The following is a 12,250-nucleotide window of genomic DNA, read 5'->3' as shown; positions in this document are numbered from 1 at the left end:
TTCTACCAGACAGCCGGCTCACAACAACCTGTTTCACAGGTCTGGAGATGACAACTCAGCAGCTGTGCAGGAATCTCAGAGTCTGCAGATCTGCCAAAAGCTTTCTGTCTTTTTGGTTTGGGGGCACAGCTAGGTGGGCCAAAATATATGGTGATATAAAACCTAAAGTCTTTTAAACAAAAATAAATTAACAAAAAAGATTATCAGTGTTGCCAACAGTTGCCAACACTAACAGGGACGTTGTAGAGCGTCCTCTGGTGGACAGACTTTGCACCACCATCACTAACAGGGACGTTGTAGAGTGTCCTTTGGTGGACAGACTATGCACCAACATCACTAACAGGGACGTTGTAGAGTGTCCTTTGGTGGACAGACTATGCAACACCATCACTAACAGGGACGTTGTAGAGTGTCCTTTGGTGGACAGACTTTGCAACACAACACTCATAACATGGTTGACCATCCGTTTTTATTTTTCAAATATTAATTTAACAGAATCATTAAATCGGCCATTATAAAAGCCGATACCAATAGGTCAGGAGATGCCTAATATCGGCCCGCCGATATATCGGTCGGGCTCTAGTATGATTATCAGCTAAAGGCTGACTTATTATTCTTTTGTATTATATTGCTGTTGTTACAATGTCGAGATTTCAGTCTGGTGTCCATTTTGGTTACAATCTGCAAGCAATTTACACAGTTTTCCAAAAAACTCTGCATCTCAACTTCTTCCTATGTGTAATCAAAGTTTAAACATATGTAGTATTTGGTGACACCTACTGGACAAATAGACAAGTGTGCGGTTTGAGAAAATATATGGGAATTTGGTGAATTAAACTAAGCTTTTATCGTTAATTATATGTAATAAATAAGTCACCTTCAAATGTAAATCCTGGTGCAACCTATGGCTAAGCCAGCAGAGTGGGTGTCCCACGTAGGCCGAGTCCTTGTGAAGTGGACCGTGATGTTTTCTAGTTAATTAAGACAGCAAAGGTACTTGTGTTTTATTTATTTACACTGGACAAGCTTAAAATACTTAGTGAATAGGGATCAACATTGGTTAACAATTTTAAAACCTTTTACTCAGTGCTTCACACATATTGTATTATAATACGTAACTATAAGAGGAGGTTATAATATCTGACGAGCTGAAAACATCAGCTTAAACCTGGGGGGGGGGGGGTCTTCAACATTGTAGGCCAAGGACCCCATAGCTGAAAGAGAGAAAGAGCTGGGACAACCTACCACACACACACACAAACATACATACATACATATATATATATATACATACATACATATGTACTGTATATAGTTGCATATTACACTGGGCCGGATGGATTAATATGCAACATCATGTTTTCATCACTGCATGACGAAGGAACAGTGTCTTTAACTTAACTTAGCATATCATCAAGCTTGTGGAAATTAAATGTTTTTGTTTTGTTTTGCAATGAAATTTGAATGAATTCTTTTCTTAAAATAAGGCGATCTTTGCTAATAAGATGTTGACTTCATGTTCATGTCTATTTTCAGACATATTCTTATTTTAACAACAGCAAAAAACAAGTAAGTCTGAGGACCCCCAGGGATCACAGACCCCCTGTTGAAGATCTCTGGCCTGTCAACACATGGACCCTAGAGTGGAGTGACGTTGGTCTGATTGGAGGTTCCTGACGTGTCTGTGGTCTTTGGAACGAGATATTTCACGGCCCAGTGCAGCAAGGACTCTGCAACTGTAAACTGACTGAAATCCAGCAGATTGGCTCCTGACACTTGGTAAGAGTAAGAGAACAGCATGCCGTCGCTGTGAACAGTGGCCCTCCTTCTGACGACAGCACCGACACTTTGACCCTGTTGGTGACTGCTGCCCCCTTCGGCCCCGGAGCCTGCCTGAGTGTCAAAGAGCCAAGATGGAGGGCTTCCACTGATCTCCTCCTCCTCCTCCACCGTGGGCTCACTTCTCTTTCTCTTTGCCTTCCTATAATTTCCCTTAACAGTCACCTCAGTGTCTTTTCCCAGAATCTGGCCTTCTTGGTCCCCAGCTGGAAGACGCTGCTGTGCTGTGCCGGTGTGGGGCTTGCCTGTGGAGGGCCACAGGGTTGACGGTCTGAGGAAGGGTTTTGGGGAGGTTACAGAAGCAGCAGTGGTGGGGAAGCTGGCTGAGTGTGGCAGCTTCTGGTACGGCGGGAGGGAGCTGTGCTGCCTTTTGCTGGACTCTGTCTGCCGGATGTCTTCTTTCGAGCCGTGGACAGGAGGTTGCGTGCTGGTCGGGATCACAGAATGAGCAGACTTGAATTCGGTGGCAGTGGGATTGTGCGGTGACTGGGTTGGTGTTGCTTCTGGGGAGGCATCAGAGGATGATGAGGTGTCAAATGGTGGAGCAAAAATGTCCCATGGGTTGGATAAAGTCTTGGTGTCGCTATCAATCATGGCCGGGATCATGTCCTCATGTAGCATGATGCTGTCCTCCCCAAGACGAGGGGAATTCTCATTGATTTCTTGATCTCTGTCTCCACATGCTGGCTTGGCTATTTGCCACTCTCTATTATCAACAAAAAGCTGCATGGTGTCAGAAAGTTCGCAGACTTGAGGTGAATCTATCTTTTTGTCCTCAGAGACAGCAGAACGTCCAATTGTTGTCCCGCTTCCAACATTCTGTGGCGTTTGCAGCTGCTGAGCGTCTTCCTCCGGGATGAGAAGACACTTTATGGGGACTTTGAAACATTTGACTCCCTTATATGTGACCCTGTCAACACCCCAGCTCGTGACAGTGGATGTGTCCGGGTGGATCAGCGTGGAGGTGGAGGGCTGCTGGCTCACCCCCAGCCTCTCCTGGACGTCCCCCAGCACCACCTGCAGACACTCATGCTGCCACTCCCCCAGCAGCTCGGACAGATCAAAACCACAAGGGCTCTTCTGAGAGTCCTGTGTCTCCTGACCCAGCAGGGCCCTCCATGTCTTGCAGATCTTCAGCCTGATGGAAGCCTGTGTTGTGCTGCAGGGGGTGTTGTTTTTAAGTGGACCAGCTGCGGTTGTAGCCAGCTCTCCAATTGATAAGTAGAACCTGCATTTAGTCTGTTCGGGGGCCATGTGAAACTGCAGCCGGTAGTCCTGGATGCACACTGTGCTGTTGACCAGGCTGGTGAAACACTCGCGGTCCTCATGGTCCTGGAGATGCTCCCAGGCGGACCCCGTGAGGATGGCAGGGATCTGGAGCACCCCGTCGGATAAAAAGAGCAGCCCTGTGGGGCCCTCAGAGCCCTGAGCCTGGGACTGAGACATCTGACCCACCCCGACGACATGAGCCTTCAGCCGCCCCCCGCTGCTGCTGCTGCTGCTGCACCCCGGACCGCCATAGCTCAGGATGAGGTGCTCTATCCACGGAGACAGTCTGCTCCGAGCAGCTCGATGCATTGTTGTAGTTCCAAACTGCCTGTCTCCAGTTACGTTCCGTCAGGCAACATGTAGCCAGCTCATTGGTTCCTGCATCACAGAATCGCCACAAAAGTCAACACGTTGCCACATAGGAGCTATTGTGAGATAGTGATGTGTTGGCTTAATACGACATTCAGATTTAATCGTGGGAAGAAATATGAACTCAAACGCTAGAAACTGCCTGGACTGGTAACGTACGTTAACGTTACTTTACTGACTGATGTGATCCGCTACGGGCAGTATTACAGCGATGTTGCATTATTCTCCCATAGCTAGCTTAGCATAGCATAGAATAATAAGAGCCTATCATACATACGTAGTCAGCACTGTTACGTTTGTGTTATCCTGGCCAAAGCATAACAATATCATACCGTACACGTTTGTCCAAAGGTATGGCGGCGACAATCGTTTCAAGTTACCGAGAGATAGCAGTGCTACTGGAATGAAAGCACGTTTTCCTTCAAATTAAAAGCACAAATGTTAGTCGATGTAGTAGATGTATTATTGCATAGACCACTATGACTATGGTAATTAATATACAACATTAAGGCGAAATGCATATTTACCAATTAATTATAACATATTCATTTCATTTAGCTAATTTGTATTACAACAACAATATACAAACATTTTTTGATTTAGAAGGTTTTACTCACACCGGAAATACTGTTTGGTGTCATTCCCGACGCCTTTGTGGCCACGTTCCGATTCTTTATCTTTCGTACTTCGTACATCCATTTCCAAATCCAGACAATGACCCAGCGAGAAAGTTTTATTTATCTTTGTTCGAAAATGTATGTTTTACAAAGTCTATATCTGTACCTCTTACACAAATATTTTATCCGCAATTCTCTCGGTTCACTGGTTGCCATCACAGTATTGGAACTTCAATTTGAAACGCTTTCCGCCTAGCTGATGCTGCGTTCAGGCACCAGATGAATTCTAGGAGCAAAATAAAAGGCGTGTTCTTTCTTACTTACTTGTTTAAAGATACATGTAATTAATCGGTTATATTTGGCCTTAGAATGGTAGCTTATGTGAATATGTGTGTTTATTGTTAATCTTGGATCAATAGCTCACATAATTATACATGTAAAAATATAAACAGGAGTCACATGTGTACCACATTTCCTTTGACAATGAATGCAGCATTTTCCATATGTCTTCACGCCTATTTCCAACATTCTCGCCTGGAGTGATTCATGTTGTCTTAAATGCAGGAAGGTGAAGTCTGTGAAAAAGAAAAGCGCATTTCGTAGTCTTAAGGTAAGACATTTAAACAGTCTGAATTGGAATTACCAAAAAGAAAAAAAAACATGACATAACAAGTTTGAACCATTGGAACCACATGAGGTTACAGTGCAGGCTCGAGCCTTGTAGCTTTCTCCCGTTAGCCAGCTAGCTAGTCCTTTGGCTAAGCTAACCAAATGAGACTTCTGCTGCTTTAGTTCCCTCTCCGCTGCTCCTTGGACGTCATTTTGAAACATTGTATCGTCAGACATGTCGCTTGTTTATCTACCAGTCTAGACTTTACGTGCCATTTCACCAGCAGCTTTGTTAACCTAACGTTCATGCCCCCCAATACTAACACAGTAATGTAGGCTACTGAACAATAAGTGTTACACAGTTACATTTGTTTGGATTTTGTTGTCACATGTCGTCACTGTGGTGTTAACCTTTGTTAAAGCCATTTCTTTTTATTGAAACAAGTGCTGTGTGTTGTTAATAGTGTGCAAGGCTAATCAAAATGTCTGTTGTTCATTTGTTTGAAGTGAAGCCTGGACATGCCCGATTCTGTATCGACTGAAACCGGTTCTAAGGTTTCGGACCCACAACATTCTCAGAAACTCCTCCGGGTCCTTCGCACCTTCTGGCAAGAGAAAAGTTTCCACGATGCGCTGCTGGTGGTTGATGGAGATGAGCTACCTGTCCAGAAGAACATCCTGGCTGCTGCCAGCCCTTATATCAGGTCTCTTCAATGCTCTTATCAATCTCACAGTCATTCATGCTAGCCCAGATATGATCATACCTTTTGGATTGGATGAGTCTCTTTTTTGCATCACAACATTTTTGACCAAATTAATCAATATCTATATTTGTACATCTATCTATATTGTAAGGCTAACTGGTACTTTCATAGAATAGTAACGCAACGAGAGTTTTGACAAATATTGTCCAATAATGTGGATACAATGGCTAATTTAGTAAAGGCAAATAATAAGAGAGGCAGCTATTAAGTCCGGTAAGTCCATAAAATGACATCACTTTACTGTAACGCAGCCTTTAAAACCAGGAAAAAAAATCATATCACAATATTAGGATATCCAATTTTTTAAGCCAGTATCTAGACTCATATATCGATATATTTCCCAGCACTACTGTATTGTCATTGCATGTTCACATACAACAGCATTTTTCCGGTTTCTCATGAAAAAACTGAGACACACACACTCACATATTCACACAATAAGATACAAAAATAGCTGGTTAAAAAGGTAAAATATGCTTCTGCTTTGTTTTTACAATTTTAAAGCGCTAGGGCGCGTCTCCTGTCCCAATGGCGATGATACAGCTGAGCTGGGAATGATAGAAGTGCATCAGGTTTCTAGTTTTCATGTTTTAAGAATATTCATTTCTGTTAATGATTTCCTGGTAGGACCAAGCTGAACTACAATCCCCCAAAGGATGATGGGTCTACATACAGAATTGAGCTCCAGGGCGTTTCCATGGCCATCATGAAACAGATCCTGGACTATATCTTCAGTGGGGAAGTAAGTGTGGACCATTTAAAACAGCAAAGTGACGTGCTTATGTTTTTAGGTGTTGTACAACATATCAATTCTTTATCATCTCCTGGAATTAGCTTGCACAATAAACTTGTGAAATTGTGAAAGGCTGCAACCTACTGCAAAAGACACTTAGAGATTGTTCTGTGTTAGTTGAAGAAAACTGTCATTCTTTTTTCAGTTGCGCTTTAAGTAGTCAACTCAATGTTTAATTTGTTTAGTAAAATAATTTAAAAAAAAAGATTTTCTTTCATTTGTTAGAAATTCAACAAGCAATTTTTAGTACTTTAGGAGAATACCCAAAGCAGCAGGAATGTAGAACTGAGTACACTTTAATATCTGTTTATTTTTTATTTTACCAGGAATATTGCCATTGAGATTCAGTCTCTTTTACAAGGTAGTCCTGGCCAAGACAGCAGCATAAAAAGTTTCAGCATAAAAACAAACCGACTTAAAGCAAAAAGCAAATGACATCAAACAACCAATGATCACAGTTCAGTAACAGGACGTGTGCATTCAGTGGTTAGAAAATCCTTATCCCTGTTTTTAAAATCCTCCATGCTCATAAAATAAGCTAGATTCTAGTGACTTTGAAGTTCACACCAAGATGACGGAGCAAAACCTAGGCAGCACTTTCACCAAACGCATCGCAATTTATCGCTTGTAATATCATTATCGGGATGTTAAAAAACCTTATCAAATAAAATATTTCCTCATAACGTTTCAGAAATAGCTACATGTTACACATTTATTAAAGTTACAGTGAGGAAAACAAGTATTTAACACCCAGCTATTTTGCAAGTTCTTCCACTTAGAAATCATGGAGGGTCTGAAATTGTCATTGTAAGTGCATGTCCACTGTGAGAGACATAATCTAAAAACAAAATCCAGAAATCACAATATATGATTTTTTTACTATTTATTGTATTATACAGCTGCAAATAAGTATTTGAACACCTGAGAAAATCAATGTTAATATTTGGTACAGTAGCCTTTGTTTGCAGTTCCAGAGGTCAAACGATTCTTGTAGTTTTTTACCAGGTTTCACACCCTGCAGAAGGGATTTTGGCATTTTGAAGACATACAGGTTTTTAAGGTTCAGAATTGTAGCTGATAGACAGGTGTTCAAATACTTATTTGCAGCTGTATCATACAAATAAATAGTTAGAAAATCATACATTGTGATTTCTGGATGTTTTTTTAGATTATGTCTCTCACAGTGGACATGCACCGCGAGGACAATTTCAGACCCTCCATGATTTCTCAGTGGGAGAACTTGCAAAATTGCAGGGTGTTCAAATACTTATTTTCCTGACTGTATTTCTGTAGAAAACAACAGCAGCAGTTGTTAAAAACAACGAGCTGGCTGTGTGACAGTGAATGCATCATTGTGGAGGCTCGTTTCTTTCATGAAGAATTCAGTGGGACACCTGAACGCATCGTAGGACATGAAAATATGAGAATGTGTCTAAAAAATGATAACCGAATTTAGTTTAATTCAGTTTCTGTGCTCGTCGGAACAGTTGTAAGATGAACTAAGACGACTTTTGGTAGTTTTATTTAGTTTCAGTCCACTTTTAATGAAGTCTGTTTTACGATGATAAAAGTAGTGATTATTTACATGGAGTCTGGTGGGTTTGGTGATAGTGATGTCGGGGATGTTTCATTTTAAACTAAAAAGATCTGACTCTTTAACTAAAAGGTCTATCTCTGCAGGGATCCGTCCCATAATGTTGTCACACACTTAAAATAATAATCTGAGTCTGTCAGCAGCAAGAACATAACTTTTAGTGGACGCCGACTGATGATGAACATCTGTCCTGTAGGGTAACATTACAGCTTGTTTCTACCTGATGATGAACATCTGTCCTGTAGGCTTACATTACAGCTTGTTTCTACCTGTAGGGTTACATTACAGCTTGTTTCTACCTGATGATGAACATCTGTCCTGTAGGGTAACATTACAGCTTGTTTCTACCTGATGATGAACATCTGTCCTGTAGGGTTACATTACAGCTTGTTTCTACCTGTAGGGTTACATTACAGCTTGTTTCTACCTGTAGGGTTACATTACAGCTTTTTTCTACCTGATGATGAACATCTGTCCTGTAGGGTAACATTACAGCTTGTTTCTACCTGTAGGTTACATTACAGCTTGTTTCTACCTGATGATGAACATCTGTCCTTTAGGGTTAAATTACAGCTTGTTTCTACCTGTAGGGTTACATTACAGCTTGTTTCTACCTGATGATGAACATCTGTCCTGTAGGGTAACATTACAGCTTGTTTCTACCTGTAGGGTTACATTACAGCTTGTTTCTACCTGATGCTGAACATCTGTCCTGTAGGGTTACATTAAAGCTTGTTTCTACCTGATGCTGAACATCTGTCCTGTAGGGTTACATTACAGCTTGTTTCTACCTGTAGGGTTACATTACAGCTTGTTTCTACCTGATGATGAACATCTGTCCTGTAGGGTTACATTACAGCTTGTTTCTACCTTTAGGGTAACATTACAGCTTGTTTCTACCTGATGCTGAACATCTGTCCTGTAGGGTAACATTACAGCTTGTTTCTCAATGATGCTGAACATCTGACCTAAATGCCATATACTTGATATGAGCAAACGAGACATTTGAGTATACGAGTACAGAGAAGGGCTAGTTCTGGGCCAGAGAAAAACAGATATAATGAAAACATGAGTGAAGGAGAGGAGATTCCTTACCAAAGAAAACCAACTCGTCCATGAATGGGTAGGAGAGCCTTTCCTGCCTATCTTGCTAAAATGTCGTTGACCATTTGGCCTGTCCTTCACAGATCACTTTGAGCGAAGAGACCATCCAGGACATGGTGCAGGCGTCTGACATGCTCCTCATGTCCGACCTGAAGTCCCTGTGCTGCCAGTTCTTACAGAGCTGCATCACCGCAGAGAACTGCATCGGCATCCGGCTCTTCTCTCTGCACTACTGCCTCTACCACGTCCACTACGCCGCCACGGAGTTCTTGCAGACACATTTCAGTGATGTTGCGCGCACTGAGGAGTTTAGGGAGTTGTCCCCGGACCGGCTCTGCGAGCTGCTGGCCATGGAGAAGCTAAACGTGGGCAACGAAAAGCACGTGCTGGAGGCGGTGGTGCGATGGTTTGCCCATGACTCCGAGGATCGCAGGGTGGGTGATGCTTACTGCAGGTTTAGAGTGGAGATAGGAGGTTATGAAAATGTGGAAGGGTATTGTTTTGACATTTTCTGACCAACTGCTGGTTTGAAAAATGATATCATTATACATTACATCATTGGAGTAAAGTTAATTTTAATCAAGCGCAGACCAGGTTGTTGGCTTGCCCTTGTATAGTTCCCTAGTCCAAACTGTTTATTTCATAAGTTGGTTTGTATTATCTTTTTATGGAAGGTAAGCGTTGAAATCTATGTGATACAAAACCCAAAGAGTTCTGGCTTCCCTTATCTGACATTGCAATGAATGGAAGTCACAAAGTGGCTTTAGCCTTTTAATAAACACTTGTTGAAGATATATTTCTGAATAGGCTCTTGTGGGGGAAAAAGTGAATTTATTCGTCTCTAAGTGCCGCAAGCTTGTGTTTTTTCCATAAACCAAAAAGTGAGTCTTGTGTCTGTATTTGCAGGTACACATGAAGGAAGTGATGTCTGCAGTATGGCTGCAGGGCCTGGATGTGAGCTACCTGAGAGAGCAGGTAGGGAAACTGTAAAATACTGTCCACATTTAAATGTATGCTTATATTATTATCTAGGGAGTAACAACATAAGCCATGTGATGATGGGAATGTCCAGTCAAAGAGATTCACAATGTTTCACTTTACCTTAAATTCAATAAGTAACGAAGCCCAGATGGGGAAAGGACTGAGACCTGTCTTGGTGGGTGACAGCAGAGGTGCAGTCCTTGTTTGTTTTCATATTTATGCATATCATGGCTTTGCTGGAGGTGCCATTGTTCTGTACATGGAATAGTGTCACATCATTTGCCCTGTGTTTTTTAGCGGGTATGGTACAAAAGAGGTTAAGAGAGAGATTTTGTTGTGGGAGGGGAGGGGAGGGGAGGGGAGGGGGGTTCTTTTGGCATAACTTAGTAGCTAAGCTCATTGTGTGCTGCATGGTATCCCATCAGGCCATGGGAGAGCCGCTGATGAGGGAGGTGATCACAGAGTACTGTCAGCAGGTGCTGGTGGATGGTCAGCTGCAGGGTGAGGCTCTGCTCGCTGCCTTCAAACCCCGAGGCTACTCTGAGTGTATTGTTATCGCCGGAGGAGAGGATCGCAAGTGAGTCATTGTCCACCGTCTTTATCTTGGATCATTTTCATCCTATATGGACATTATTGTATTAACACCACCATTACTATTATCGTGAACGTTGCTTTTCCACTTCACTCCGCAAACGTTTTTGGGAAAAGACTATGACAGAGGAAACAATGATTTTCTTAGAGTAAACCAGAGAAAGAGGTTAAATTAGTGATACGTGGTCGGCTCTCAGTCCACCATGGTTTTGATGGGTTTTGTCCTGTACAGAAGCAGGAAGCCAACCGCTGTGACGCGCTGCATGTGTCCACTCTATGACGCCAACAGACAGGCCTGGATTGAGCTGCAGCCAATGAGTGTCGCCCGCCTCGGCCACGGGGTGATTGCTGCCGGTCAGTGCTGGCTAGGCAGAAATACATTCAGCTCAACTGAACAGGGGCGGGGCTAAAGTACTGACAATTATGAATCTATTGGATCAGATTTCTGTCTTGGGTGCCTGTTCTGCCAATCTTCCCGTCCCTTGTCAAATGACCAATTAATGTTGCCATGACAACTATCTAAAATTCTGATACCATGGAACTAGCACTGGAATTGGCAGACAGGCTGAAAGTGGCTGACTGAGCCAATAGAAAATAGTTATTGTGAAATATAATTCTTTAAAATGAAAACAAGTGAAAGTAATAATGAATGTGATGGGTTATTTAGCAGAATGACATTGTGTTCTGTCATATCCTGTATTTACTATATTTCTAAGGATATTTTCCATGCTGTATTTAGTAGTAGTAGTAGTGCACTGCAAATACATAACTGACTTATGACATTGTTTCTTGTCTGTCAGAGGGTTTTCTATTTGTGATGGGCGGAACAGATGAACACAGCACGGTCCTGGACAGTGGAGAGAAATTTGACCCTGACTGCAACACCTGGAGCCCGATACCCCCAATGCTACAGGTATACGCACCTTTCTGTAACTGCCCTCACCTGAGCTCCCAGCTGTTAAATTTATCCCTCCTATGGAGTAGATTTTTTTTTCTGTCCAATTTCTTTCCCCTGTTTTCTTGGATTTAGCTATAAACAGTTCAGTCCTTCTTTCAGTTCAATCAAATAGACACTAACGGATTTAAAACAATTATAACATTTGCAATTGGAAATTGCTGCTGTTTATAATAATCAAGCAGGATAAATGATCAGTTCACCATACAAACTGTGTTCCTGCAGCCATGTTACATCACATGCTGCAGGCAGCAGCACAGATAACATGGTTCCAGACATAAAACAAACAGAGAGCAATGTAAAATGGTAGCTCAAATACTGTGATTGAAATCTTGTTCTGCATACATGACCACTAGGTGTCAGCAGAGCTCCACCACGGATTCAGTTTCAACACTACGTCACACTTCCAGCAGATTTGTCACCGACTACACATTCCCAGTCACCTGCTCACACTTTGTAGAGAAAAGTGGTGTCATTTTTATATGTTGTCTTTATATTGTTGACATGTTTTTAACAATACTTATGTATGAAAATCACCCTTCAACATATTGTTAATAAGTGTTTTGATAGATGAAAATCAGATTCAAGTTATTTAATTTCCCGCTATAGTGTGTGGTTTCTGTCGCCCCCGCGAGGAATTCTAAGTAACGACAACAGCACTGTCGGCGCATCCACATGATATAGAACATCATTTATAATCCCTTACATTCAGATAGTGCTTTATCATAGACATTCAAAGCGCTTTGGGGGGGGGGGGGGGGGGGG

The 12,250-nt window shown here is 42.2% G+C and overlaps 2 protein-coding genes across 3 annotated transcripts in view; one reads left to right on the top strand and one right to left on the bottom strand.

Annotated features, from left to right (window-relative positions):
• Positions 1-1,480: 1,480 nt before the first annotated feature.
• On the bottom strand, positions 1,481-3,864 carry acd (ACD shelterin complex subunit and telomerase recruitment factor). The gene has a single exon (XM_034878672.1). The coding sequence runs from the start codon at positions 3,415-3,417 to the stop codon at positions 1,639-1,641; it is 1,779 nt and encodes a 592-aa protein (XP_034734563.1). The 5' UTR covers positions 3,418-3,864; the 3' UTR covers positions 1,481-1,638.
• A 698-nt stretch (positions 3,865-4,562) lies between these two features.
• The window catches only part of gan (gigaxonin), a 322,832-nt gene continuing 315,144 nt past the window's right edge, over positions 4,563-12,250 (top strand). For both annotated transcript variants that reach the window (XR_004657566.1, XM_034878669.1), the window contains exons 1-8: positions 4,563-4,704; positions 5,211-5,407; positions 6,095-6,209; positions 9,042-9,392; positions 9,865-9,933; positions 10,365-10,516; positions 10,763-10,884; positions 11,331-11,443. Coding sequence is in view for 1 of the 2 variants with exons in the window: in XM_034878669.1 (XP_034734560.1) it covers positions 5,223-5,407; positions 6,095-6,209; positions 9,042-9,392; positions 9,865-9,933; positions 10,365-10,516; positions 10,763-10,884; positions 11,331-11,443 (1,107 nt within the window). In the remaining variant the exon portion in view is untranslated. The remainder of the gene's footprint in view (positions 4,705-5,210; positions 5,408-6,094; positions 6,210-9,041; positions 9,393-9,864; positions 9,934-10,364; positions 10,517-10,762; positions 10,885-11,330; positions 11,444-12,250) is intronic.

The sequence above is a fragment of the Etheostoma cragini genome, chromosome 8 (genome assembly GCF_013103735.1).
Source record: "Etheostoma cragini isolate CJK2018 chromosome 8, CSU_Ecrag_1.0, whole genome shotgun sequence".
Lineage (NCBI taxonomy): Eukaryota > Metazoa > Chordata > Actinopteri > Perciformes > Percidae > Etheostoma > Etheostoma cragini.
The sequence above is the reverse complement of the archived record's forward strand: the minus strand, read 5'-3'. Positions and strand labels throughout refer to the sequence as shown.